The sequence below is a fragment of the Bos indicus genome, chromosome X, assembly GCF_029378745.1.
Source record: "Bos indicus isolate NIAB-ARS_2022 breed Sahiwal x Tharparkar chromosome X, NIAB-ARS_B.indTharparkar_mat_pri_1.0, whole genome shotgun sequence".
Classification (NCBI taxonomy): domain Eukaryota; kingdom Metazoa; phylum Chordata; class Mammalia; order Artiodactyla; family Bovidae; genus Bos; species Bos indicus.
Genome location: NC_091789.1, coordinates 127,079,702 through 127,106,785, shown reverse-complemented (window position 1 = coordinate 127,106,785; position 27,084 = coordinate 127,079,702). Strand labels below are relative to the sequence as shown.

Here is a 27,084-nt window from a genome sequence, read left to right as displayed (position 1 = left end):
CATGACAGGAAGTGACGTCCTCCTAAGCACGCTGGGGGAGCAACGCCATCCTTGACAGTGCTGTTATCTCTGAGAACTGCCGTTGACGGTGGCCAGAGAGAACAGTCCCAAGTGTCATCAGGTGTCAAGATTGGAGGTGACATGAGTTACGAGTGCAGGGATAAGTCTCTGCACCCCGAGTCCCTTTTCCCTCTAAAAAGAGGGGGCCTCACAGCCTCCGGTGACCCTACCCGTGCACTCAGACCAGAGGATCCAGCCTAGCTTAGGCCTAAGACCATCCACTAACCCCTAGGGGGTCTCGGGAAAGAATGTCTAGGTCAGGCTCTGCTGGACCCCAGCTCCGCTCAGTACATGGAGAGCCACGAGCCCCGTGAAGTGAAGGAGGGACTCTCGGGGGGACTGAGGGTCCATACACCAGAATGGCAACCATCTAACCCCTGACTCACCGAGATTTGGCTGCGGATCATCTGGGCAGCTGCTGGGCAGCTCTAAAGACTGAGAGGCTCCCTCACTGTGACCTCAGATGCGGGACACTCAGAGAAGAGGGAACTTTGGCCTGAGGGGCTGGCAGCTGGTCAGTAGAGGGAGGATGTCAGGGTTCGCGAAGAGTCAGGATGAGCACCATCCTCCCCAACAAACGGGTGACTCAAGACCCTCCCCTGTGCTCAGCGCTTCATCCCAGCCAAACATCGGGAAGGGGGTGGCGGTCTGAGAGGGGAGATTGAAGCCTGGTTGTGAAGGTGCAGCCACGAGACAGCAGAAGGGAAGGTCCTGGGACCCTTCAGTGGGGGGCTGAGTATGCCCTCCTCTCCTCGTCTGGGGTGACAGGGAAGGTGGCAGCGTCAATTTCAGACAGGAGAGGGAATGGGCTGGGTGTGGGAGAGGGGGTGTCTCGCACCAATTTTCATCCTGACTCTGAATGTCAGCTGAGAGGACCTGCCTCCCCTGCCAGTCCCCACTGCCGCCCCCCACCCCTTCTAATGCTCAGGCAGAACTGTCTGCTGTGCCCCAGGGGTCACTCTCTCTTGCTACTCAGTGGTCTCAGGGGACAGGCTGACCAGGAGCCCTGTGGGTCCTAGAGCACTGGCCTTGAGGACCCCTCAGAAGCAGCTTCCATTCAAGCCAGGGAAGACTCTCCTCGCTGAAGGTTCTCACAGCATGTCCTCGTCCCTCCTCCAGGTGCCTTCCTGCCTGCTTTCCTGCCCACACTCCCACCTGCGGTCCCTGACCTGCTGTCACCATGCCTCGGAGGCACAAGAGGAAGTCCCATGCCCGAGGGAAACGCCACCAGGTCCGGGGGGACACTCAGGAGGCCCAGGCCAGTGCTGCCGAAGCCCCAAAGGAACTGTGCCCCTCCTCCGACTCTTCTGCCCCTCAGGGTTCTCTCCCGAGCTCCCCTGCTGCTGGTGATCACCAGGAGCTTCAGGGAGCCATGGCCCCTAGCTCTCCTGATGCAGGGCCTTCATGTGCAGGATCTGGTGAAGGTGCCCAGGGCCCCGAGGAGGAAAGTGCAGGTGCCTCCCAGGAAGCCCCTGCCACTCAGAGCACTCGAAAAGATCCTCTGGCCAGGAAGGCCAGGATACTCGTGGAGTTCCTGCTGGAGAAGTACACCAAGAAGGAGCCCATCATGCAGAGCGCCCTGATGAAAATCGTCAGCAGGAAGTATAGGCAGCACTTCCCTAAGATCCTCAGTACAGCCCGTGAGCGCGTGGAGCTGGTCTTTGGCCTGGAGATGAAGGAAGTCGATGGTAGAGGGAACATCTACACCCTCATCAGGAAGCTCAACCTCGGGGGAAACGATTGTCTGCCTGATGAGGGAGTGCTGCCCAAGTCCCATCTCCTCATGGTGCTCCTGGGGGTCATCTTCATGAATGGTAACCACGCCACTGAGGAGGAGATCTGGGAATTCCTCAGTATGTTGGGGATCTATGCTGGGAGGAGGCACTGCATCTTTGGAGACCCCAAAGGCTCATCACCAAAGATCTGGTGCAGAAGGAGTACCTGAATTACTGCAAGGTACCCAAAAGTGATCCTCCACACATGAGTTCCTGTGGGGCCCGAGAGCTTGTGCTGAGACCAGTAAGATGAAGGTACTGGAGGTTCTAGCCACGTTCCATGGTAGGGTCCCTAGTTCCTTCCCAGACCTCTATGACGAGGCTCTGAGAGATCAGGAGGAGAGAGCAGGGCGGAGAGGTGTGGCCAGGGCTCCCACCATGGCTGAGGCCAGTGCCCTTTCCAGGGCCAAGTCCTGCAGCTCCTCACACTTCTGGGGAGGGGGGCAGGGCACTTTGTTCCCTTTGTGTTGGAAGAGAGCAGTTAAGCTGCTAAATAGTGCACAGTAGTAGGGGTGGAGGGAACAAAACCCATATCTTCTTGAAGTTTTAAATGGTAAGCAAGTTTAGGCCTATTTTATTTTAACAAAATATACATCTGTTTTCTTGTATCCATATGAGAAATCTCTAATGAACAATGATTTAAAGTAGAAAGGTAAAGAGGGGAAGGAGCTGTTTTGTATTTTCAAATGTTTTTACTTTTGATAAGGTTTATTGTGCTTCAGAATTCAAATGTATGAATCATATAAATCATAGTTTCCAGCTGTTTTAATGTTTTAAAAGTTTGGGTTTTGTAAAACACACTGAAAGTACTGAATATATTGTTCACAATGCAAACAAGATAACATGACATTAGAAGAGAATTTTTCTTGAAGAGTAGTCAAGCTTCTAAAGACTGCATGGTAGTGGAGGTTAAATCACATTTCTTTTGATCACATTTCTCTTTCTGTTTCACACGAGTAACTTCTACATATTATTTGTTTCGTTTTTTTTTTTTTTTCCCAAATATTTTTACTTCTAAGAGGTTGTTTTTCCTCAGAGTATTAATTTGGTAATGATACTGCTGTTATGTTCATTGCTGTTTTAAAAGTTTTAAAGGTACAGTTTTGGTAGATATAAAAGAAATTCAGGAGCCATCTAAGTTGTCTTTATGATCTGAAAGTAGGTAACATAGCACTGCAAGAGTGATTTTCATGCTAATGTGAAAGAAGACCACAGAAACTATTGAGAAACAAAAAGAAAATGGAGAAAAGAATAGAGTAAAAAGTCATTATGTTGTGGTTTACCTTATTTCTTTGAAACTTTCTTTTAGTAAAAATAAAAAAATACTTTGACTTATTTAGCTCATTTAAGAATATTTGTTTCTTTTGTCCTAATTCACTGCATATTCTCTGCTCTCTCCTGGATTAAAAGTAAACTCAGATGGGAAAGTGGTATTTGAGGGGTTCATAATAATCATAACTTCCATTTATTACAAACCAATACTTCTTACTCAGTATGCCACTGCTTTATATGTAGTACATGCACTCCAGCATTCATGCAGGATCGGATTTAGCAGAGTCCATTTATGGGTGGATAACTTGCAAATTTCTCAAGTTCACGAACTGATGAAGTGACCTTTCTAGGACTAGTCCCCCGATCTGGATTACTGTAGAGCCCACAATGTGCCACTTCTCCCAGCCTAAGCCAGACATCATGTCTTTTCATTCATTTTTCCTCTAAACACTCCAAAAAAATGTGTCTGGTTGGATACATGGGGCCCTGTCCCAAAGAATTGTTTTGGAATAAAGTTTAAAAAATGCTGATAAATGAATGGTATGAAAGAAGACAAAACTACTCAGGGACAATGTGGTCATGAACACATGCAATGTCAGATACCCTGAAAAGATCAATATGCCCTCATTTATCCTTCCTGATTCTCAGGAACATAAAGCCTTAGCTTAAGCACTGTGTCCTCAGGTCAATGGATGGAAGAGTCCCAGCCTCTGACAGTTATCAAGGGGAAGATTTTGGAACACTAGAGGTCCCACAAACTATATCCTGCTTCTTGCCTTGTGTGGCCATGGGGAGAGCAGTCTGTCTGAGGTGTTCTTTCCTTTCCTGCAGGGCAAAGGTGGAGGGGTTCTCAGGGAGTTGAATGCCTTGGACTTGCGGCAGCAGCTCCAATTCTGCCAAGTAGGAGATCTTAATAGGCCTTCTTAGGATTTACAGTGAGAACACTGGGTACTGATGAGTGGACCCCCCCATAGCAAGGGGGACGGCATGGAGGAACAAGCAAGGGTAGCCAGGGAGTAGCTCTCTTACCTCCCCTTCTGTTGTCTCAAGAAGGCAAAAGCCTTGGCCACAGGCCAGCTGATTCAGCCAATAGAGAGGGTGGATTCCCATATGCTACTGGAAGTCAAGGTAAGAAACCTGATCTAAGACTGGGGGACCACTGACTCCAGAAGAGAGTGGAGCCTTAGAACATTCTCCTCCTCAGAAGGCCCCAGTAGCTTTGCACACATCTGGTTCATCCTGTCTTCCAATCTAGAACTTCCAAGAAAGTAATGCCTTTGTTCTGAGGAGCACAGCCTCAGGTGAGTGGAGGCTGCAGTCTGGGTCTGGTCAGGAGTGAGGATGAGGTACCTGAACGGGGGGCAAGAAGACCACTCAGCCCAGAACAGGGGAGACTGTGGAGGCCCAGCCCTGATGCCAGCCCTATGAGACCCAGGAGAAAGCTTTCTGGCTGAAGTGCTTCTCTTTCCGCTCGAGTGGTCTCAGGGAGGTGAGAGCCTTGGTCTACTGGGAGAAGCCTCACTTCAGTACAGAGTGGAAAATTAGTGACCCCAAATGAGGATAAAGGAACTGCACCTAGAACACAGCCCTGCCCCTCTACACCTCGCACTGGCAAATTTGGGAATGTGGGCATGATGCACCCATAACATTTCTTTTTAGAGCATCTCAGGAGGTTAGGCGCTGGGGTTCAGGGGTCAACCTCAGGAGGAAATCCAGGTCATGCCAAGAGTCAAGTAGAGGATCATAAGGACTAAAGGAACAACTCACACTATACCACTTTTATAGAATGCCTCCCCTAGGGTCAGCCACGAGTGACCACAGGTTGGCAGCCCTCACATCCTCCGAGGAGGTCTCAGGGAATTTAAGGCTTGTAGCATGAGCGGACAGGTCTTGTTAGGAGATGGGAAGTCAGTGTGAGGACCTTGAGAGAGGACATTAATAGTGAAGAGAGGGAGGAAATACAGGACTACCTAGGAGCTTGACCGAGGACACATGCAGCCAGCCATCAGAAGGCCTCAATTTCCAGTCACAGCTTTTTGTCCTAGGAGACCACAGGTAAGTGTGGTAAGTTAGGCAACCTCTGCTTTCTTCTATTGGGTCTCAGAGAGTTGTGAGCTTTGCTCTGAGCACATGCCCTCAGGTAAAGAGACAGGAGCTGCAATACCTCCCAGCAGTTCCCAGAGGACACCTGGTCATTTCTCCAGAGGATCTTCAGGTAACCCTTGATGTGGCAGGGAAGACAGTTTTTTCATACGTGCATCAGCTACTCTGTGCAGACTGATTTCCCTGGGCTTTTGTCCTTCAAATCCTCCATGATAATGGGAATTGAAGGAAGGCCCCAAAACAAGTGGCATGCCCCTCCTCTCAAGTTCTTGCTAGGAAAGTTTACTTTTGATGTTTCTGCACATGCACGACTGCCCCTTCCACTTGTTAGGAAGAAAATTTCTCACTAAATTCTAGGCAATAGTCCAAGCTGGAGACCTTCATTAGAAGGCTCCCACCAAGAGAAATGACAGCTCCTGGCTCGCGGAGCCTGCCTCCGTATGACAGGGATAGAATAGCATAGGATACAGGTAGCTTTTTTCCGGTGACTCTGTGGAAAAGAATCCACCTGCAATGCAGGAGATGAAGGTTTGATGCCTGTTCTGGAACATCTCCTGGAGGAGGAAGTGGCTACCCATTCCAGTATTCCTGCCTGGAGAATCCCATGGACAGAGAGCCTGGAGTGCTACAGTTCATGGGGTTGCAAAGTGTCAGAAATAAATGAGGGCTTCAGCACAGACAGACAGACAGGTAGCTCTAGAAGTCTAGGAGGGGAATCAGTACAGTTCAGTTCAGTTCAGTCGCTCAGTCGTGTCCGATTCTTTGCGACCCCATGAATTGCACCACGCCAGGTCTCCCTGTCCATCACCAACTTAGAGAAACCTAGGAACCATTGGTAGACTGTTGTAAGTTAACACTGTTCAAGAAAGGCATCAGAATGTTGTGGAAGAAGGCAGGTTTTTTTAAATATAAAGCCATAATTCATACATGAGATGTCACCCAGGCCTTTAGGAAAAAGAAAAATGACACCAGCCTTCTACTCATTTGAAGAAGTTGTACAGTAATCCAAGTTTGACCTCATAAGGTCAGACACTCTCCTGCTCCAAATGAATTGGGAGGGAGTGATGTAAGCCTGACCTCTATTCAAAGAAGGCAGTCCTTCCTAGTCCTCCACTTTCCATTGACTATAAAATGTATTTCACTTAATCTTCCAGGCAGAGTTCCATCACCTGCCTTCTTGCATCTTTTACAAGCATCCTATATAAATAAATCTATTTCTTGCCTAACACTTTGCCTGTTGCTGAATTCCTTCTGCGCTGAGACACAAACAGTGTGAGCCACAGTACATCCAGGTACCAGGTAAGTGATTCTAATTAAAAGACCATGGTTCAAGACTCAAACTGGATTTTGAGGGGGGGTGGAGAGGTTGGAGTCCTGGCCATGTGGATTTTAGTCAAAACCTCATGTGACAGGTTTCAGGTAGAGGAGATCTCCATGCCACCACATCGGAAATTTTATACTATGGCCTGTTATACTGGTTCATAGGGCTAGAATTAAAGTCACTTTCTTCTGCATTTCTCTGCACCTAGATTCCCAATATCTTTGCCTTTGGGTGTCCAAATCCAGACACTGTATGCGATGAATGCCTCCACTTTGTGTTTATAAAATTCAAGCTGAGTGTGTCTACAGGATAGGAAGAGAATGGACAAAGAAAGAAAAAAAAAATTGAGCTAAAAATTTTCTGGCTGCCTTCTGAAATATGGCTGTCCTGGTGCCTCAGAGGGTAAAGAATCTACCTGAAATGGCGGGAGACCGGGGTTCGATCCCTGGATTGGGAAATTCCCCTGGAGAAGGGAATAGCAACCCACTCCAGTATTCCTGCCCAGAGAATACCATGGACAGGGATCCTGGAGGGCTACAATCCATGGGGCCACAATGAGTCAGACATGACTTAGAGACTGAACAACAACAGCAATCTCCTAACACTTCTTCTACTTTCCCACTTCTTGCTGCAACTAGTGAAGCCCATGTGTCCTAGAGCCTGTGCTCCGCAGTAAGAGAAGCCACCACAATGAGAAGCCAGTGCACCCCAATGAAGGGTAGCCCCTGCTCCTCGAAACTAGAGAACACACATGCAGGAGAAAGAGCCAGCCCAACCAAAATGAAATACATAAATAATTTCTTAAAAAAAAAAACAATCAGGGAAGCCACAACGGCCCCTGGGGTGAGAACTGAACCATATTCTGCCCAGCAAGATCACAGGTGAGGGATGCCACAGCCATGTACAGGCCATAAGGGAATTCAGTGACACCGGAAGGTGCTTATGAGCATTAGCCATTTCCTTTTCAGATGGGTAACTGTCCATTGCTGAAGAGTTGCCCTTAGGATTCCAACAAGGTCCCTTATGTCCAAGTCTTTCTTGCCTTTAGGAAAAACTCTGAACTTTGAAAGACTTGCCAGGTAGACTCTGCTGGCTTGGCAATGCTTAATTTGTCTACAAAAGCCCTTCCCCTTCTCCTGATGATACTAACCATCAGCCAGCCCCTGAGCCCTGTTCACAGGAGCTCTTTCTGGGCAAAAGAAGGAGCCTCTTGGACCACAGACGTCTTCTTCACTATACTCAGCATTGAACTCCACAGCTCCCAGCCCCCATCACCAATGCTTTGCCCTCTAACCTGGGCTTCCAGAACTCCTTAAACACTACCCACCTCAGGAAGTCATAGGGCCCACCAGACTTCCGTAAGAATCCAAGTTCCCTACTCCATGCAGGATCTCAGTTGGATAAAACAAGATTAAGGAAAATTCTCAGATGACCCAAAAAATATCTAAACAAGTTTAGACATCTATGACTTTTGAGTTAACCCAGAAGGACATTTATATCATCCTTGCTCAGACACTCTCTCAGGCAGAAAGGACAACTATATACAGATTTTGCACTCAGCTGGGAGACAGCTATCACATGGCAAACTCCTAACCATTTCCCATGGGAATGATGGCTGTTCCCTGTTGAGAATCTAATTGGGAGTATAATACTTGAGCCAGGTTAGCAGCCAGGGATGCTTTGTCTTCCTCTTCCCCACCTGAACACTGGTGGTCAGAGCACACCCAGAGAGGCTCCCTGTTCTGGCCAATGACCACCACTAGGTTTCCAGCCATGTCAGGACCAAGCAAGACAAAGTGCCAGCACAGGGTGTCACAGGTGCACCAAGACCTAAACGGTGACTACTGTAACCCAGGGTTCATGATGCCATATTTATAAAAAATAGCACTGTGGTTTCTGTCTTCCCTCCCACTCCATGGATTTTGCGTGGGTACTTATGGGTAACTGCCTGCACACTAGGAGAAAAGTTATATAACCTTAAACTGTCCATCAACTTGTCAGTCAAATGACACAGGACACACATGACCCTACCACATGGCAGGACCGCTTCTGGTTTCCAGACAGCCTGCTCTCATCCTTCTCAGGAGTATAATTTTCCTTTGCCTCATAAAACTGCTACTTAAAACTTCTCTGTTTCTCTAATGAATTCTTTCTTTTTGCTAGGACAAAAACAGGAAATCAGCATTCCACTGGTGAAAATATGGATCACATATTTATTACTGTTTAGCAGGTTCCAGTTAACGTTTTTACATTTTATAATGCAAATTTAGAAACTTTTGATTGCTGTGTGATCTAGAACAAGAAAACACAGCAAAGGAAGAGGGATTTTCATGCAAATTTGAAGAGACTCTGTGCTAAAATAACTTCAGTTCAGTTCAGTCACTCAGTCGTGTCCGACTCTTTGTGACCCCATAAATTGCAGCACGCCAGGCCTCCCTGTCCATCACCAACTTCGGGAGTTCACTCAAATTCACGTCCATTGAGTCGGTGATGCCATCCAGCCATCTCATCCTCTGTCATCCCCTTGTCCTCCTGCCTCCAATCCCTCCGAGCATCAGAGTCTTTTCCAATGAGTCAACTCTTCGCATGAGATGGCCAAAGTACTGGAGTTTCAAATAACTTAGGTCAAGTAAAAAAGAAAAGAAAAAGTAAATTTTGGTAAGTTTTTGGTTTTGTTAAATTCTTTTCATATTCCTTTTCAGTAAAAGTATTTCCTTAGAATATTCAAGATTGTGGTAGAAATTAAATAGTAATAAAGTAGACTACTTTATCATTGTCACTCTTATTTCCAACCACTAATTGAGCATCTACTCCTTGGAATGCTCCATGGCAGAACTGGGGATGGTAATAAAAAGAAGCCTGAGTCACTGTCCATAGTACTTTAGTGTCTAGGAGTTGCTGCCATATCAAGCAGATGGTGAGATACCCTTCGAGGCCTAAACATGTGACAAGTTGAAACCAGGGATGAGAACAAGAAGAGGTTTCAGATTAGAGCTGCTGCTGCTGCTAAGTCACTTAAGTCGTGTCCGACTCTGTGTGACCCCATAGATGGCAGCCCACCAGGCTCCACCATCCCTGGGATTCTCCAGGCAAGAACACTGGAGTGGGTTGCCATTTCCTTCTCCAATGCATGAAAGTTAAAAGTGAAAGTGAAGTTGCTCAGTCGTGTCCGACTCTCAACGACCCCATGGACTGTAGCCCACCAGGCTCCTCCGGCCATGGGATTCTCAAGGCAAGAGTACTGGAGTGGGGTGCCATTGCCTTCTCCACAGATTACAGCAGTCAAAAGTAAATGCTTTGAGGCAAGGAATGTGGGCGCTTTGGAACACTGCAGTTCCCTTGAGGATGTAATTTGAAGTTAGGTGGGTTGGTAGGCTAAATGAGGCTGAGTGAATTGAGGGTTGGGGGGTGACCCTGAAAAGGGGGGGGGGTTTAAGTTGAAAGCTGAAGAATGGAATGGAAGATTACCCTTGATTTTTACTTTGAGACTGTGTGTAAAACAGAGAGACTCTCCACCTGGGATAGGAATAAAATTGTTCTGTGCTCCTGCCCCAGTATAGGGAAACACAGTGCACAAACTCGGGATTTAACCCCACTGCCTCCAGGGTGTTTGCCAGAAAGAAGGATGGTATTTCCTTGAAATGAGATATCTAATAGCGACTGTAACAGCACTCTCCACACTGGGGTCAGAGGCCACTATGTTAAAGAAGTGCCCTACTGCCTATTTTAAGCACAATTTGGGAAACTACAAATGAAGGCTACACTTTTGGTGTTGATGAAACTAATGAAAATAGGGGGTGGTGGTATGGATGAGAAGGCAGCTGCGAGGGAAGATCTTTGTCCTTGACACAAATTCTAGAAGTTCTGAGTAGCATCCAAGCAGGGGAGATTCCTCTACATTCAAATGACATATTTACAAATGGGGAAATTTTATATAGTTTTAATGTCTAAGCAGAACTTTGGTCATTCCAAAATTGCCACATATTTCTGATATCTCACGAAAGTAAAAAAAAAAAAAAAACAATTCACAAACAGTTGATACTATGGTCTGTGGTCATAATTATCAGAGAAATAAACATCATTCTTTGAAATCCATTATTGCAAGAGCTTTATAAATATCACATATATTACAATAGTTCTACAAAATAGGGTGTCGAAGACTCACTTTGCAAATTATGAATTTGGTAATATTCTCAAGTTCACAAGACTTGTGACAGAGCTGGAAATAGACATTTGGTCTGCATCTATATAGAGGCCACACTGTTCCACTCCTCCCAGCCTGAGGCAGACCTAGTGTCCTTCAGTTCTCCTGTCATCTCCCTACTCCAAACTGTATTTCAGAGGCTTCTGTTTCAAGACAGCGGTGTAGGAGGATGTCTGTTCATCTCCTCCTGCACATAACTGCAACTAGCTGTTGAACAACTATCAACAGGAGGATGCTGGAACACACCAAAAATGATACCCCACGTTCAAAGAAAAAGTGGAAGTCGCAACAAGATAATAGGAGGGGTACAATCACAATGAATTCAAATCCCATACCCTCTGAGTAGGTAACTGGAGAACAAAAATACCAAAGAAGTTCTCCCACGATTGTGAAAGCTCTGCACCACACATCAAGGAACGCAGCCTGCAGTTCTGACAAAGGGACTTGGAATTCCCTGGTCATCTGACCTTCAAGGGCAGTGGGATTTGATTACAGGACTGCCAGACAAGTAGGGGAAACAGACAGACCACTCTTGAGAGGGCACAAACAAAGTCTCACATGCACCAAAACCCAGAGAAAAGGAGCATTTACTCCACAGGAGACTGAATCAGACCTACCTCCAAGTGTTCAACAGTCTCCTGTGGAGTCATGGGTCAGCTGGGGCTCACCACAGGGATGGGGGCACTGGCAGAAGCAGTCCTAGAGGTCCTCCTTGGCGTAAGCCTTCTTACAGGTCGGCATTAACTCTGCCATAGAGACCACAGATCCATAATTCAAAAAGAGACAAGCACTCTAATGTTCACTGAAAGACTGTTTACAACAATTAGCACATGGAAGAAACGTAGATGTACATCGACAGATGCAAGTATAAAGAAGCTGTGGAAGGCACATGTGATGGAATATTGTGCTTGTTATTTTGTCGCTAAGTTGTATGTGATTCTTCTCAGACCCCAAGGACTGTAGCTCACTAGAATCCTCTGTCCTTGGGATTTCCTGGGTAAAAATACTGGGGTGTGTTGCCACTTACTTCTTCAGGATATCTTCGTGACCCAGAGATTGAACCCATGGCTCCTCCATTGGCAGGCAGATTTTTTACCATTGACCCACGAGGGTAGCCCAGTGGAATATTAATCAGCCATAAAAATGAACAAAATTGTGTCATTGTTAGAGAGGTGGATGGACTTAGAGAGTGTCATACAGAGAAGGAAGTCAGAAAGAGAAAAAGAAAGATTGAATATTAATGTATATATGTGGGATGGAGAAGAATGGCACAGGTGACCCTATTTCAAAGCAGAAATGAAGACAGTGATATAGAGACCAAATGTATGGTACCAAGGGGGAAAGGGTTAGGGTGGGAGGAATTAGAATATTGGGATTGACACATACACACTAATGATACTATGTATAAAATAGACAACTGTTGGGAATATTCTGTATAGCACAGGGAAGTCTCCCTAATTCACTGGGATGTTCTCAATGCGAGGGAAATCCAAAGTGAGAGGATATAGGTATATGTATGTCTGATTATTTTAAGTGTAGAATAGAAGCCAACACAACATTGTAAAGCAATATACTGCAAGAAATATTTGCTGACATTGACTCGAAACAGTGACTGTAAATGTACTTTTATTTCAATATTCCATGGTTTTCCAAAGAACAATGCGAAGTAAATCAGATTTTTCCTTCATAGGCTGTTATTTCACACAGTGTTTTTATATGTTAACACGTATCTTTCAAAATGTAAATATCATACAAAGGAAACTAGGATTAATAACTTTTTAACTTTCACTCCTTTACTGTAATTGTTTTTACTTTTCTAGTTAGTATGGGGGAGCAAAACATGCCATCTCAAAATGTCTCTTTTGATACACAGATTATTCTAACTGAAAACAATCAAGGCCAAAAGATTCAGAAAGGAACCTGACCTTTGGCCTAACTGCCTGAAAAAACTTAGACAAAGGTCCTGTTCCCTGAAGAGAACTATGACCAGAGATAGCTGTAAAGATTATGGGCAAGGTGTGGTGGCAAAATCTTGGCAGGGCCTAGAGATGAGAGTCCACTCTGTGGCCCGGGGTCTCTGCCTGGCACAGAAAACATTCGGTTACCAACATTCCCTTTCCCATTTCCATGTGAACTGCCTTCCTATCCTTTCAAGTCCCAAAGAATTACCATTAAAATTTTCTTTTCTCTTTGGCTCTGGGCTTTGGCCATGTTGATGAGTTATTCAGTTTTCCTGGGTCTCTCTCACAGCTATGTGTTATTATACTTTTATTTTATCCTATTAATCTCTCTCACATCAATTTAATTCTTCGACAACCCGCAAAAACCTAGAAGGGCAGAGGGAAGTTTCATCCTCCTCCATATTAGCTACATCTCACATATTTCTCTGTGTCTTCAAAATCCTTTAATGAGGTATTCAATAACAATCTAATGGCTACGAATGTCATTAAGGATTTTACTCATATTGATACAATTACATATTTCTTTAGGCTTTTCTAATTTTTATTTATTTATTTATTTACTGACCATTACCCTGCCCAATAGAGCAAGAGCCAGGTTTCCTCATAGCCTGTCCCTCCCATCAGCAAGCTTCCAGAAGCCTCTTAAACTCATTCTTCAGAGGGCCGACAGAAGAACTACAATGCCCTATCCTCTAGAATGAAAACCACAATCACCCTAAGCTAACCTAAATGATCACGTGGATCACACCTTTGTGTAACTCAAAAGCTACAGGCCAGGCTTTGCAGGGCCACCCAATGTGGACGGGTCATGGTGGAGAATGCTAACAAAATGCAGTCCACTGGAGAGGAGAATAGCAAACTACTTCAGTATCCTTGCCTCAAGAACCCCGTGAACATCATGAAAAGGCAAAAAGATATGATACCAGGAGATCATACCAGGGGGAGATACCTGAGTCCCCCAGGTTAGTAGGTGTCTAATATGCTATTGGGGAAAAGCCCAGAAATAGCTCCAGAAAGAATGAAGAGACTGGGCCTAAGTCAAAATGATGCTTAGTTGTGGATGTGTCTGGTGGTAAATGTAAAGTCCGATGCTGTAAAGAACAGTAACACATAGGAACCTTGAATGTTAGGTCCATGAATCCATGGAAATTGGTCAAGCAGGAGATGGCAAGAGTGACCGTCAACATTTAAGAAATCAGACAACTAACATGGACAGGAATGGGTGAATTTAATTGAGATTACCATTGTATCTGTGGGCAAAAATCCATTAGAAGAAATGCACCAGTCTCATAGTCAAAAAGACTGCGAACTGCAGGTACTGGGTGCAGTGTGCACAAGGACACAATGATCTTGATTCATTTCCAAGGCAAAGCATTCAGCATCACAGTAATTCAAATCTATGCTCCAACCACTGATGCCAAAGAGGGTAGAGTCCAGTGGTGCTAATAAGATGTACATCACAGCCTAGAACTACCATCCCCCCCAAATGTCCTTTTCATAATAGGGGACTGGAATGGAAAAGTAGGAAGTAAAGGAATAGCTCGCAGCTGAAGATGGAGAAGCTCTAGATAATCTGCATAAACATGACCCGGAGCTCACTCTGGCTCAGATCATATGCTCCTTACTGCAAAATACAGACTTAAGTTGGAGAAAGTAGAGAAAATCACGAGGCCATTCTGATATGACCTAAATCAAGTTCCTTATGGTTATACAGTGGAGGTGCGGAATAGTTTCAAGGGATATGATCTGGTAGGAAGACTGCCTGAAAAACTAAAGATGGAGGTTCAGAACAAGGTATAGGAGGTAGTATCCAAAACCATCCACAGGAAAAAGAAATGAAAAAGGCTAAATAGTTGTATGAGGAGGCCTTACAAATACCTGAGAATGAAGGGAAGCAAAAGGCAAAGGAAAGATATACCAATCTGAATGCAGATTTCCAAAGAACAGCAAGGAGTAATAAGAAAGAATTTTCAAATGAGCAATGCAAAGAAATAGAGGGAAAAAATAGAATGGGAAAGACTAGAGTTCTCTTCATGAAAATTAGAGATACCATGGGAACATTTCATGCAAAGATGGGCACAATAAAGGACAGAAACTATAGGGACACAACAGAAGCAAAGGATTTTAAGAAGAGGTGGCAAGGATATACAGAACTGTTCAACAAAGGTCTTTATGACCCAGATAACAGCGATGTTGTGATCACTCACTTAGAGCCAGACATCCAGGAGTGTGAAGTCAAGTGGGCCTTAGGAAGCATGCCTAAGAACAAAGCTAGTGGAGGTGATGGAATTTCAGCTGAGCTATTTCAAACCCTAAATGATGATGTTGTTAAAGTACTGCACTCAATATGCCAGCAAATTTGGACCACTCAGCAGAGGACACAGGACTGGAAAAGGTAATCTTCATTCCAATCCCAAAGAAGTGCAATGCCAACGAATGTTCAAACTATCATATAATTGCGCTCATTTCACATGCAAGCAAGGGAATGCTCAAAATCCTTCAAGCTACGCTTCAACAGTATCTGAAAAGAGAACTTCAATATGTACAAGCTGGATTCAGAAAAGGCAGAGGACTCAGATATCAAATTGGTAATCTCCACTGGGTCATAGACAAAGCAAGAGAACTCCAGGAAAACTTCTACTTGTTTGACTATGCAAAAGCCTTTGCCTGTGTGTATCACAGGAAACTGCAAAATTCTTAAATGATGGTAATACCAGACCACCTTACCTGCCTTTTGAGAAACCGGTATACAGGTCAAGAAGCAACAGTTGAAGTGGACAAGGAACAACAGACAGGTTCAAAACTGGGACATGGGTACATTAAGGCTGCATATTTTTACCCTGATTATTTAAGTTATATGCACAGTACATCATGAAAATTCCCAGATGGATGAACACAAGCTGGAATCAAATTGCTGGCAGAAATATCAATACTTTCAGATATGCATATGATACCACCCTTATGGCATAAAGTGAAGTGGAACTAAAGAGACTCTTGATGAGAGTGAAAGAAGGGAATGAAAAAGCTGGCTTAAAAGTCAACATTCAAGAAACTAAGACATGGCATCTGGCCCCAACACTTCATGGCAAACAGATGAGGAAAAAGTAGAAATAATGGAAGATTTAATTTTCTACTCCAAAATCACTGTGGATGGTGGAGGCAGCCATGATGGTGGTGGTGGTGGTTTAGTGACTAAGTCGTGTCCAACTCTTGTGACCCCATGGGCTGTAGCCTCCCAGGCTCCTCTGTCCATGAGATTCTGTAGGCATGAATACTGAAGTGGGTTGCCATTTCCTTCTCCAGGTGATCTACCTGACCCAGGAATTGACATCACATCTCCTGCACTGCAGGCAGATTCTTTACCAACTGAGCTATGAGAGAAGCCCCAAATTAAAAGATGCCATGAAATTAAAAGACGCTGTTTTCTTGCAAGAAAAGGTATGACAAACCTAGAACACGTAATAAAAAGCAGAGACATCACATTGTCAAAAGAGATGTGTCTAGTCAAAGCTATGATTTTCCCAGGGGTCATGTGTGGATGAGAGTGCTGGACCATAAAGAATGCTGAATGCTGAAAAACTGATGCTGTTTAATTGTGGTGCTGGAGAAGACTCTTGAGAGTCCCCTGGACAGAAAAGAGATCAAACCAGTCATTCCTGAAGGGAATCAATGCTGAATATTCATGGGAATATCTGATGCTGAAGTTGAAGCTCAAAACATTTGGCTACCTGATGGGAAGAGCTGATTCATTGGTAAAGACCCTGATGTTGGGAAAGATTGAAGGGAAAAAGAAAAGGAGGCAGAAGAGGATGAGATGGTTGGATGGCATCACTAATTGGATGGACAAGAGTCTGAGCCAACTCCAAGAGTTTGTGAAGAATAGGGAGCCTGGCGTGCTACGGATCATGGGGTCACAGTCAGAGATGACTGAGCAACTGAACAAAAGCAACAACACAGAACTGCAAAACAACAAAAGTAAAATATATTGTAAGCAATGGACAATAGGTAATAACACCATAGTGATATCAGTTGCTCAATTTTAACAAATGAACTTGTATCAGTTGAACCATTCCAAGATGGTAATAACAGAAGATGCTAAGTGGAGGAAGAGACTGGCTCTATAGGAACTCTACACTGTCTGCTAAATTTTCTGTAATCCTAAATCTGTTCTTTAAAAAAATACAGAGGCTCAAAAGACAAAATGTTCACCACTCATTATGAAAGAAATGCAAACCGAAGCTACAATGATGCATCACCTCACACTTGCCAGAAAAGCTATCATAAAAAAATCCAGAAACAAAAAGTTATGAAGTGGCATGTAGAAAAGAGAACCTTCTTGTACTTTGAGGGGGAATGTAAATTGATATAGCCACTATGGAGAACAGTATGGAGAGTCCTTTAAAAACTAGAAATAAAACTACCCTGTGACTCAGCAATCCCACTACTGGGCATACACAATGAGAAAGCCATGTGTGAAAAGATTCACGGACCGCACTGTTTATTGCAGCACTATTTACAATAGCTAGGACATGGAAGCAACCACTTCAACTTCCACTAACAGATGAATAGATACAGAAGTTGTGGTAGATATATACAATGGAATATTACTCACCCATAAAAAGTAACAAATTTAAGTCAGTGGCAGTGAGGTGGATGCACCTAGAGTCTGTTTCACGGAGTGAAGTAAGTCAGAAAGAGAACAAAAAGTATTGCACATTAACTCATTTATATGGAATCTAGAAAATGGCACTGATGAATCTATTTGCAGGGTAGGGATAGAGACACATGTAGAGAAAAGACGTGGACACAGCAAGGTATGGAGAGAGAGGGACAAACTGAGAGTGTCTATGACATATATGCACTACCATGTGTATAAGAGAGAGCTAGTGGGGAGGTGCTCTACAACAGAGGGAGCTCAGACTGCTGTTCCGTGACAACTTGGAGGACTGAGATGGGGGTGGCCTGAGGGATGCTCATGGCGGGGGATATATGTATACTTAGAGCTGCTTCATACTGTTGTACAACAGAAACTAACACACTATAAAGCAATTCTCCTCCAATTAAAATTTTTCATAAACGCTCTATGATTTAAAATGTAGAAACAATCTGGACAAGAACACATAGCCAGTACAGAGTTATATACAACAATGCCAAATGAATAAGAGACAGGAACAATGAAAAGCAAAAGATAACATAAGAATTTATCCTCAAATTAAAAATCTTAGGATACACGCACAGAAAATATTCAAACATATAAATAACTTCAGCTATCTCGGATCACCATAGCAAAATGAGGAGTCGGGCCTGGAAGAATCAACAATTACTTAGACCACGTAATAGAAAATACACCATAAATAAAAGCAACCATACCAAAAAAAGTCCCTACAAAGAAACCTCAGAACAATGCATACATTCCACATAGAGACAACAAGAAGAATTTCCTGACAGCCTTAGGAGAAAGAAGTCTCAAAAGAATAGTATGTTATGTGTATTCATGAGGAGCAGATATTGTAAGACTGTCGATGTTCCTTAACTCTTTACAGATCTACTCCAGTCAGACCAGCTGAGACCACAATCAAACATGGGCTGCTGTTTCCTGTACCCAGAATAAACCATGGAAAACTTATACAAGGAATAAAGACAACTATTAACAGAAGCCAAAACACAAAACTAAATAGTGCCCAAGGCAAAATAAGTCTCTCATGAACTTGACCCTATGAGTGTTAAGGTGAGGGAGTACTCGGAGACTGACAAGGGGTGTGCAGCCTACAAGGGAAGAAGACAACAGGATCAGCTGAAAAAGGCTTTAAAGTGCAACCCTTGATTCTTCCACTGTGCCCTGGGGCCATGAATCGCTACAGCCTCACTGAAGGAATCTGAGGTAGCATCTCAGAGCTCCCATGCCAAGATCATGGGGAACCAGTTTCAGTTGGATGTGGCAGCATGGCCCAGACGTCATGAAATAACCAGCACAAACTTTGTTAGTGGACGACAACTGGCCCTTTTAAGTGATCACCTTAATAGACTATCACCCAGGGACTAAAAGAGAAAACTCAGTATCCCAAAAATTGTACCAAAGGACAGAAATTCACCTCAGAACTTTTGAGCAATGCCCCTGCAGTCGATTAAGAGCCCACAGTGAGAACTGTTAGGCTAAGGAGCCCCTTCACTTACTCTGCTGGGATGGTGTGGGTCATGGTGAGGGACAGGGGTGGATTCATACCAGAAAGGGAAGGATTTCCAGGCCCTGCCAGCAGTCAGTATGAAGATCCTGAGTGAGATGTGAGGGGTTCCATACCACAGAAAGCAGTCTCCCATCCTTCCCTCTCAGCTCATCTTACCTGCGACAGCCATTTCCTGGAAGCCTCAGGCAGAAGGGTCCAGAGGAGATGTACGTGCGCTTCTCAGCAGGAGTCTCGGGACTTGATATCTTCGATGGGAGGCCTTGGCCTCAGGTCAGCAGATGGGACGTAGCGCACCACCTACAGGGGTCAAGGGAAGACATGGAGAGCGGACAGAGCATCACTCAGCCCAGAAGACGGGGCCCGAAAGTGCCCCCACTGTCATTCTCAGGAGCTCCAGGAAGCCTGTAGGGCCAGGCCATAAACAATTCTTGCTGGGGTGCTGACAGAAGCTAGAGCCTGGGAGGGAGGCCCGTAGACTCTGCTCGGTACAGGGAAGGTCTCAGGATTCGCGACGATGCAAGGAGAAGTGCACATGCCAATCCTCCGGGAAGCTCCCCCGGAACCCCGCCCGCCCTGGCCCCGCCTCTGCTGTCCGCCTGGAACACAGATCCACATGACCGGAAGTGATGACAACGCACCACGATGAGGCTGCGAAGCCATCTTTGAGAGCTGCTGCCGTCTTAGAGAACTGCCGTGTAGGGTGCCCAGACGGAGGACTTCCAGGTCTCAACAGGGGTCTGAGTGTAAGGTGACATGAGTTACAAGTGTGGGACACACGTCCAGCACGCCCAAGCCTTTCCCTCTGAAAAGAGGGGGCCGGACAACCCCCGGCCACTCTGCCCCTGCTCTCCCCTGGAAGATTCGGGCCTGCATCTTAAGCCCCAAGTCCATCCACTTCACCCAGGTGGTCTCCGAGAGGAAGGCTTCGGTCCGGGGCTGGTGGACTCCAGTTCTGCTCATTAGAGGGAAAGCCCCGAGCCCTGTAGCTAAAGGAGGGACTGTCGGGGAGTACTGAGGGTCTCCACACCCTAGAACGGCAGCCACGTGAAACCCCCACCCCCCGAACTTGGCCTCGGAGCATCCGGGTAGGATCTGGGCAGCTCTAACGGCTGCAGGTCACCCTTATTGCGATCTCGGATGTGGGACACTGAGGGAGGACGGCACCTCGGTCTGAGGGGTTGGTAGCTGGTCAGTACAGGGAGGATGTCAGGGCTCAGGAGGAGCCAGGGTGAGGACGATCCTCATGGACACATGGGCGAATCAGGACCCTCCTCTGTAGTCAGTGCTTACTCCAGGCCAAACACGGGGAAGGGAGGCTGCGGTCTGAGTGGGGAGGTTAGAACTTGCATACAGAAGGGCGGGTCCCGGGACCCTTAGGTGGGAGGCTGAGCACTCCCTCCTCTCCTTCTCCAGAGTCACAGGGAAGGTGGCAGCATCAGCCTTCAGAGCAGAAGAGGGATCGGGGCGGGTTGCTAGGGAGTTATTCCCCATTTTTCATCCTAACTATGAATGTGAACTGAAAGGACATGCCTCCCCTGCCAGCCCCCACAGGCCCCCCTCTAATGCCCAGGCAGGGATGTCTGGCTGTGCCCCAGGGCTCACTCTCACTTCTTCCTCAGGGTTCTCAGGGAACAGTCTGACTAGGAGAACAGGAGACTTGTGGGTCCTAGAGCAGTGGACTCAAGGCCACCTACGAAGCAGACTTGGTTTAAACCGGGGACGACCCTCTCCGGTGTAGGTGCTAACAACATTTCTTTTTCCTTCCTCAAGGCCATTCAAAGCCTGCCTTCCTAACTGCACGCCCACCTGGGGTCCCTGACCTGTGTCATCATGCCTCGGAAGCACAAAAACAAGCATCATGCCCATGGGAAATGCCACCAGGTCCAGGGGGACACTCAGGAGGCCCAGGCCAGTGCTGCTGCAGCCCCAGGTGAGGAGTGCCCATCCTCCCCGTCTTCTGCCCCTCAGGGTTCTCCCCCGAGCTCCCCTGCTGCTGGCGATCACCAGGAGCTTCAGGGAGCCATGGCCCATAGCTCTCCTGTTGCAGAGGCTTCCTGTGCAGGATCTGAGGAAGGTGCCCAGGGCCCCGAGGAGGAAAGTGCAGATGCCGCCCGGGCAGCCCTGCTCGCTCGGAGCATTCGCAAAGATCCTCTGATGAGGAAGGCCAGCTTGGTGATGGATTTCTTGCTGGAGAGGTACACCAAGAAGGAGCCCATCACACAGAACGGCATGCTGAATGTCATCGGCAGGAAGTACAAGCAGCACTTGCCTGAGATCCTGAGCAGAGCCTCTGAGCGCGTGGAGCTGGTGTTTGGCCTGGAGCTGAAGGAAGTCGACTGCAGCAGGAACATCTACACCCTCGTCAACAAGTTCAGTCTCGGGGTTGAGGAAGGTTCAAGTGATGAGGAGGAACTGCCCAAGTCTGGTCTCCTCATGGCGCTCCTGGGCATCATCTTTATGAAGGGTAACCGCGCCAGTGAGGAGGAGATCTGGGATTTCCTCAATGTGTTGGGGATCCATGCTGGGAAGAAGCACTCCATCTTTGGGGAGCCCAGAAAGCTTATCACCAAAGATCTGGTGCAGAAGGGGTACCTCAACTACCGCCAGGTGCCCAATAGTGATCCTCCGGGCTACGAGTTCCTGTGGGGCCCGTGAGCTTATGCTGAGACCACTAAGATGAAGGTGTTGGAAGTTCTGGCCAAGATCCAGGATAAGGTCCCGAGTTCCTTCCCAGACCTCTATGATGAGGCTCTGAGAGATCAGGTGGAGAGAGCAGGGCTGATAGGCATGGCCAGGGTTCCAACAGTGGCTGAAGCCAGTGCCCCTACCCGGGCCAAGTCCTATAGCTCCTCCCATATCTAGGGAGGGGTCATGGTACTTTGTTCCCTTTGTGTTGGAAGAGAACACTCCACCTCTTAAATAGTGCGGGGTTGTAGGGGTGGGGGGAACAAAACCCATATGTTCTTCACAGTTTTAAGTAGTAAGGGAGTTTAGGTGCAGGTTTAACAAAGTATACATGTTCTCCTTTTATCCATATGAATAATATCTAGTCAAAAGTAGATGATTTAGGTAGGGAGGTAGAGGTTTTTTGTATTTTTAAATGTCACTACCCTTCATAAGGTTTATTTTGCTTCAGAATCTAGGTTTATTAATGTCATGTTTACTGCTGTTAGGTTTAAGACTAAGAATTCATTATTTATAAACAAGTTGAAAAGGCTTCAATATTTTCCTTATGGTCGAGAACAAGGTAGCATAACATTGGAATAGAATTTTACTTGGAAATGTGTCTAAGAACCCTAGAGATAAGTATTTGGGATCACAAAGCTTTCAGAATAGATACTGGTTTATTCTTTGTCTTCTTATCTGTCCTCTTTCCGTGTAAAAATTAATAAAATGGACTTAGTTTTTTTTAGCTTATTCAAACTGTATGACACTTAAATCATAATAAAACAGAGTCTTTGAACATGATTTCCTTTTTATCCCAAATTAATTGACCATCTTCTGTTTAGAAAGCTGTCTTATAGTACTGGGTTGGTAAGAAAATGAAGCCCAAGCCACTGCCCATGGAATTTTGAGTCTAGCAGCAGGTAACATATAAGGAAGGTGGTGAGCTAACTCTAAGGGATAAACAAATCATAAATTTAAATGGGGGAGGTGTGGAAGAGGAGGTTCGAGATGAGCGCAAGCAAGTCAAAGTTACCTGATTAAGGCGGCATTGGGTCTTGGGAAATGTCTAATTCCTTGATGGGAGGTCATTTTCAGTCCAGATGCATGATGGGCTAGATGAAGCTGTCGGAGTGATGCCAGACACTCATATAATGGTTCTCAGAGGTGAGGCTGTAAATCTGGAATATATCTAAACCATATATTCACCATTATTTGGGGATATTCGAAAACCATAGGGAATGGATGGGTCCCTGTGCACTTGAGCCAGGGCAAGTGAACACTCAAAATACACATTTTCATCAAAAGCTGTCTAGAGAGTTTCTGAGAAATAAGGGTGATACCCATTGAAGCGAGATGCCAAGACGTCACTGGACTGTCTTTTTCTGGGATCGGAGCACCAGAACTTGCTCTGTTAAACAGACAGTTTAATTAGGTTATATTTAGTGTAATTTGGCAAACTTTAAGGGAGGCAAACTTTTACTGTCAGTGGGATTAAATTAGGGGTGGTTTGGACAAAAAAAAGCACCTGAGAGGGAAGTTGCTGGTCCTTGAGACAAATGAACTTGTCCTTGCATCCATGTGGAGAAGATAACCCCAAACACCTATCAAAACAGGTGCTCAAATAGGGAAATACCTCTCAGTTTTACTTGCTTGGGATCATTAGTCGTGATGTGGATTTCATTAATGTTTGCAGTTGCATATTCTCTAGTATAGCCTGGAAATTAAATTATGTGATGGAAGTTTGTTATCATTCGGGGTCAAAATCACCTTTGTAATAACTGCCATTCATTCAAATTACCATAGCCTGCCTCATACTGTGCCAGGTGATTTACATACATCACACATGTCTGTGGTCCTACACTATAGACTCTCAAACACCATTTGCAGATAAAGAAGCTGGAATAAAGAAGCTCAGACTCAAAGCTCATAAATGATAGGAGCTGGACTGAACCCTGGCACTGAATTCCTCCAGAGCCCATACTGTGCCACTCCTCCAGGATGAGGCCAACCTTGGGTCACTTCCTCTTTCTGAACATTAGTCCAAAAGGTATTTCACATGTGAAATAGCAGAATTTCATACCCCAAACACAGTTTTGGAATAAAAAGCCCCAGAAATAAGTAACAAAAAATGAAAATAAAAGTGAAGTACGAATAAGGAAGGAGACTGCATTCAGTGACAATTTATCTACAAAGGAAATGTCAGTAAACTGCAATAGATCAGGGGTGCAGAAAATCATTTAATTCAGCTCCTTCCTTTCAGAGAGTAAATCTGTTAAGAGTGAAGGTTCTACAAGAGGCTATGTCTGGTCAGTGAAGAGAAGGAAGAGATCAGCGTGTTTTCTCTGATAGCACACCACCTATGCTGGGGCCCCTCCCGGACTGTAGCTTCCCTATCACTCCTGGGACTCAGCCCATTCTCTGTGAGATTTGTTGCAGGCAGACTTAAGACTTTTTAAGATGTGGCTTTTCCCAAGAACTCTTTCATAGAAGAGACAGGAGTCAAGGTAAAGACAGATGAATGAGGAACTGAAGTCACAGAGAGACTGGCCTGTGTCGGCTCTCAGAAGGCCAAGACAGGGCTGCCAGGCTGCACATTCGCTCACTTCTTTTCAGGGCTTGCAAGGACATGGTCTTTGGTCTACATGGGTCACCTTAGGTTGAAAGAGGAAATTCAGAGTCCTCTAGGAGTCACGGTGAGGCACCTGAGTGAGGGCATACCCTTACACTGAATACAGAGGGCCCCAAGAAGCCTGAATCCTGATGTCATCCCTGAAGGCACAGGTAAGAGTAGCCTCATGTGGGATTCCCAGACTTTCCCTCTCTGGCACCACAGGGAGTGAAGACCTTAGTCTCAGGAGAGCTCCCTTATGTAATCAGAGAAATGAGCCCCAAATGCTCCCAGGAGTTCAGCTTTGGACTTACACAACCCCCTGATCTCAGAACTCTGAGGAAACCACACAGAACCCTGCCCTTCCTGGCATCCCTGGGATACCTGCTCATTGTTGACATGACATGCCCATTTCCCTCTGTGATGTCACAAGGGGGGTTGGGACATGGTCCAAGGGGTATAGCCTAGGGCCAGCAGTCGGAATATTTCCAGGTTTTCCACAAACCAACTGAATACCCTGAAGACGAAGGGAACCACACAGCCCATAACCATATGATTCATCTCATCCTCTGCACCTCAGAAGACCAAGGATGGGTATGGACGGATGAGGGGAATCTTACTTTCTCCTAGGGGTCTCACAGAGATGCTTCCCCTACTGTAAGAAGGAATAGTAGTAGAAGTGGTGGTCCTAAGTGGAAGGAAGGGTAGAATTTCAGGCCACAACAGAGGTCAAAGCAAGGACTGAGGGATCATCTACCAATAAAAAGAACTGATAATGAATCCATCCCTGTTTCTTGTAGCCCTTGAAGAACCAGGGCAGAGCTATCAAGCTGAAGTTCCACCAACATTTATTTATATCAGGTGTGTAGGAAGTGAAACCCTTAGTATGAAGGTGCAAATACTATTCAAAGAAAGGGATGGGGACACCAGGCCCCATGGGGAACTAAAGAAAGCACTCTTAATTCGTGTTGAGGACTCCAGAGGCCAGGACAGAAAACTTCCCAATGAGCACTCAGTACTGGGTGATAACTACTGACTGGGGTGATAAGCTGAGGACCTCTTCACTTCTCAGAAATCCCAGGGAAATTTGTGATGCCAACTAGAGGACAGCAGAGGGAATGGGTCCTATGACTGGCCACTAGTTGGGTGGTGGTCTTGAATGTGAAATAACAGATGCCTCTGTGTAGGAGACTACCAGCCCCTTCTGTCACCCCAGCGTGCCTGAGGCAGGGGTAGCAGGATGAAGCCTAAAGATCACTAATTTCCTTCAATATGTTTCCCAAAGGACAGCTGATTAGGAGAATAGGAAGCCTGGGGGTTTTCAGAACAGTGCCCTAAGAAAACCACAAATGTAGCCTTCCTGATAACCAAAGTGGTATTTCACTGCTGCGGCTGCACACTCAACCTTCGTCTTCCTGTGGGCCCTTATCACCTGCCCTCCTACTCACACTTCTAATCATTGTCCCCAGCACAGGCATCATGCCTCGGGGTCAGAATCATAAGCTCTGCATTTGTGAGAAATGCCACCAGGCCCGATATGAGCGCCAAGGTCACAGGGGAGTTCAGCCCGCTGGAGTAATGGAAGAGCTTCCCTCTACCTCTTCTCTTTTAGAAGATAATTCACAGAGCTCCTCACTTACTGGGTCAAATAGCACTTCCCAGGGGTCTTTGGAAGCCCCATCTACTACCAGAACTTTTTCAACTACTTCTGACACAACATCTGATGAAGAAGATATCAGTCAAGATGAGGAAGATTCAGGTTCCTCCAATATCTCATCTTCTACCTACAGTGATACTCTGAACAGCATGACAAGTTTGTTGGAAGAGTTCCTTCTGCATAAATATAAAATGAAGCAGCCCATCATGAAGGAAAACATGCTGAAGATTATCCACCCAAGATACCATAACCGATTTGCCGAGATTCTGAAGAGAGCTGCTGAACACAGCAAGGCTGTCGATGCAGTTGACTTGAAGGAAGTTGATTCAACCATCCACTCCTATGACCTTGTCAGCAAACTGTACTTGCCCAACAATGGGAGAGTGTGGGATGGTAGGGGCTTACTTAAGACCAGTCTCTTGATGACAGTTCTGGGTGTGATCTTCGTGAAGGGCAACTGTGCCGCTGAGGAAGACATCTGGAAATTCTTGAATATGATGTGAGTATATGCTGGGAGAAAACACTTCATCTACGGAGAGCCCAGGAAGCTCATCACCAAAGACTTTGTGACGATGAAGTACCTGGAGTACCGCCAGGTTGCCAACGGTGATCCTCCACGTTATGAGTTCCTGTGGGCCCACAAGCCCATGCTGAAACCAGCAAAATGAAAGTCTTGGAGTTTTTGGCAAAAGTCAATGATACGGTCCCCAGTGCCTTCTCATCACAATATGAAGAAGCTTTGCGAGATGAGGAGGATAGAGCTCAAGCCACAGTTCCAGCCAGGCCTGGCACCACTGTCACTTCCAGGCATGTTCCATGGCCACGTCCAGCACTTTCTCCCACCCCTACTGAAGACCAAGACTTTTAAAAAATCATCCAGATAAGAAAATTTGACATCAAAGTAGGGACTTTTGCCGAAATGGGAAGCAATCCCACAATAACACTGCTGGGACAATGGAATGAAAAAATAAAATGAAAAAAATTTCAAAACATGATCAACCTTGATTGTTCTCCATCTTTTCTGTCTTCTGTTTTGTAAAATTAAATAATTTATACCTCAATATGCTTTCTGAAAAATGCAGGAGCTATTAAACCTTAACAAGTTAGACCTCTTACTGTCTTCATTTATTTTTTGAGCATCTGCTCTTTGAAAGGCTCTATGCTAGTTCTGGTGAGGCTAAAATCAAGACCTCCCCTATGCCCATACAACTTTAGAAACAAGGAGCTGCAATCACATAATTAAGATCTTGAGATAGCCTTTAGGAATGACA

The 27,084-nt window shown here is 45.7% G+C and overlaps 2 protein-coding genes, 1 long non-coding RNA gene and 1 pseudogene across 3 annotated transcripts; 3 read left to right on the top strand and 1 right to left on the bottom strand.

Moving 5' to 3' along the window:
• The first annotated feature begins 1,240 nt into the window (after positions 1-1,240).
• LOC109554925 (melanoma-associated antigen B17-like) lies at positions 1,241-2,005 on the top strand. The gene has a single exon (XM_019955500.2). The coding sequence runs from the start codon at positions 1,241-1,243 to the stop codon at positions 2,003-2,005; it is 765 nt and encodes a 254-aa protein (XP_019811059.2).
• A 6,710-nt stretch (positions 2,006-8,715) lies between these two features.
• LOC139181740 (uncharacterized) lies at positions 8,716-19,415 on the bottom strand. Its single transcript, XR_011565490.1, has 3 exons — positions 19,038-19,415; positions 11,353-11,481; positions 8,716-9,150 (listed from the first exon to the last, which is right to left on the bottom strand). It is a non-coding gene; the product is annotated as an uncharacterized lncRNA (long non-coding RNA).
• A 1,239-nt stretch (positions 19,416-20,654) lies between these two features.
• Positions 20,655-22,462, top strand: LOC139181739 (melanoma-associated antigen B17-like). Its single transcript, XM_070785438.1, has one exon. The coding sequence runs from the start codon at positions 20,712-20,714 to the stop codon at positions 21,534-21,536; it is 825 nt and encodes a 274-aa protein (XP_070641539.1). The 5' UTR covers positions 20,655-20,711; the 3' UTR covers positions 21,537-22,462.
• Positions 22,463-25,962: 3,500 nt separating this feature from the next.
• LOC139181607 (melanoma-associated antigen B5-like) lies at positions 25,963-26,665 on the top strand (annotated as a pseudogene).
• The last annotated feature ends 419 nt before the right edge of the window (positions 26,666-27,084 follow it).

What these genes read in the sequence shown, in the direction of transcription:
- LOC109554925 (XM_019955500.2), top strand. Translation starts at nt 1,241, where the DNA reads ATGCCTCGGAGGCACAAGAGGAAGTCCCATGCCCGAGGGAAACGCCAC.
- LOC139181739 (XM_070785438.1), top strand. Translation starts at nt 20,712, where the DNA reads ATGCCTCGGAAGCACAAAAACAAGCATCATGCCCATGGGAAATGCCAC.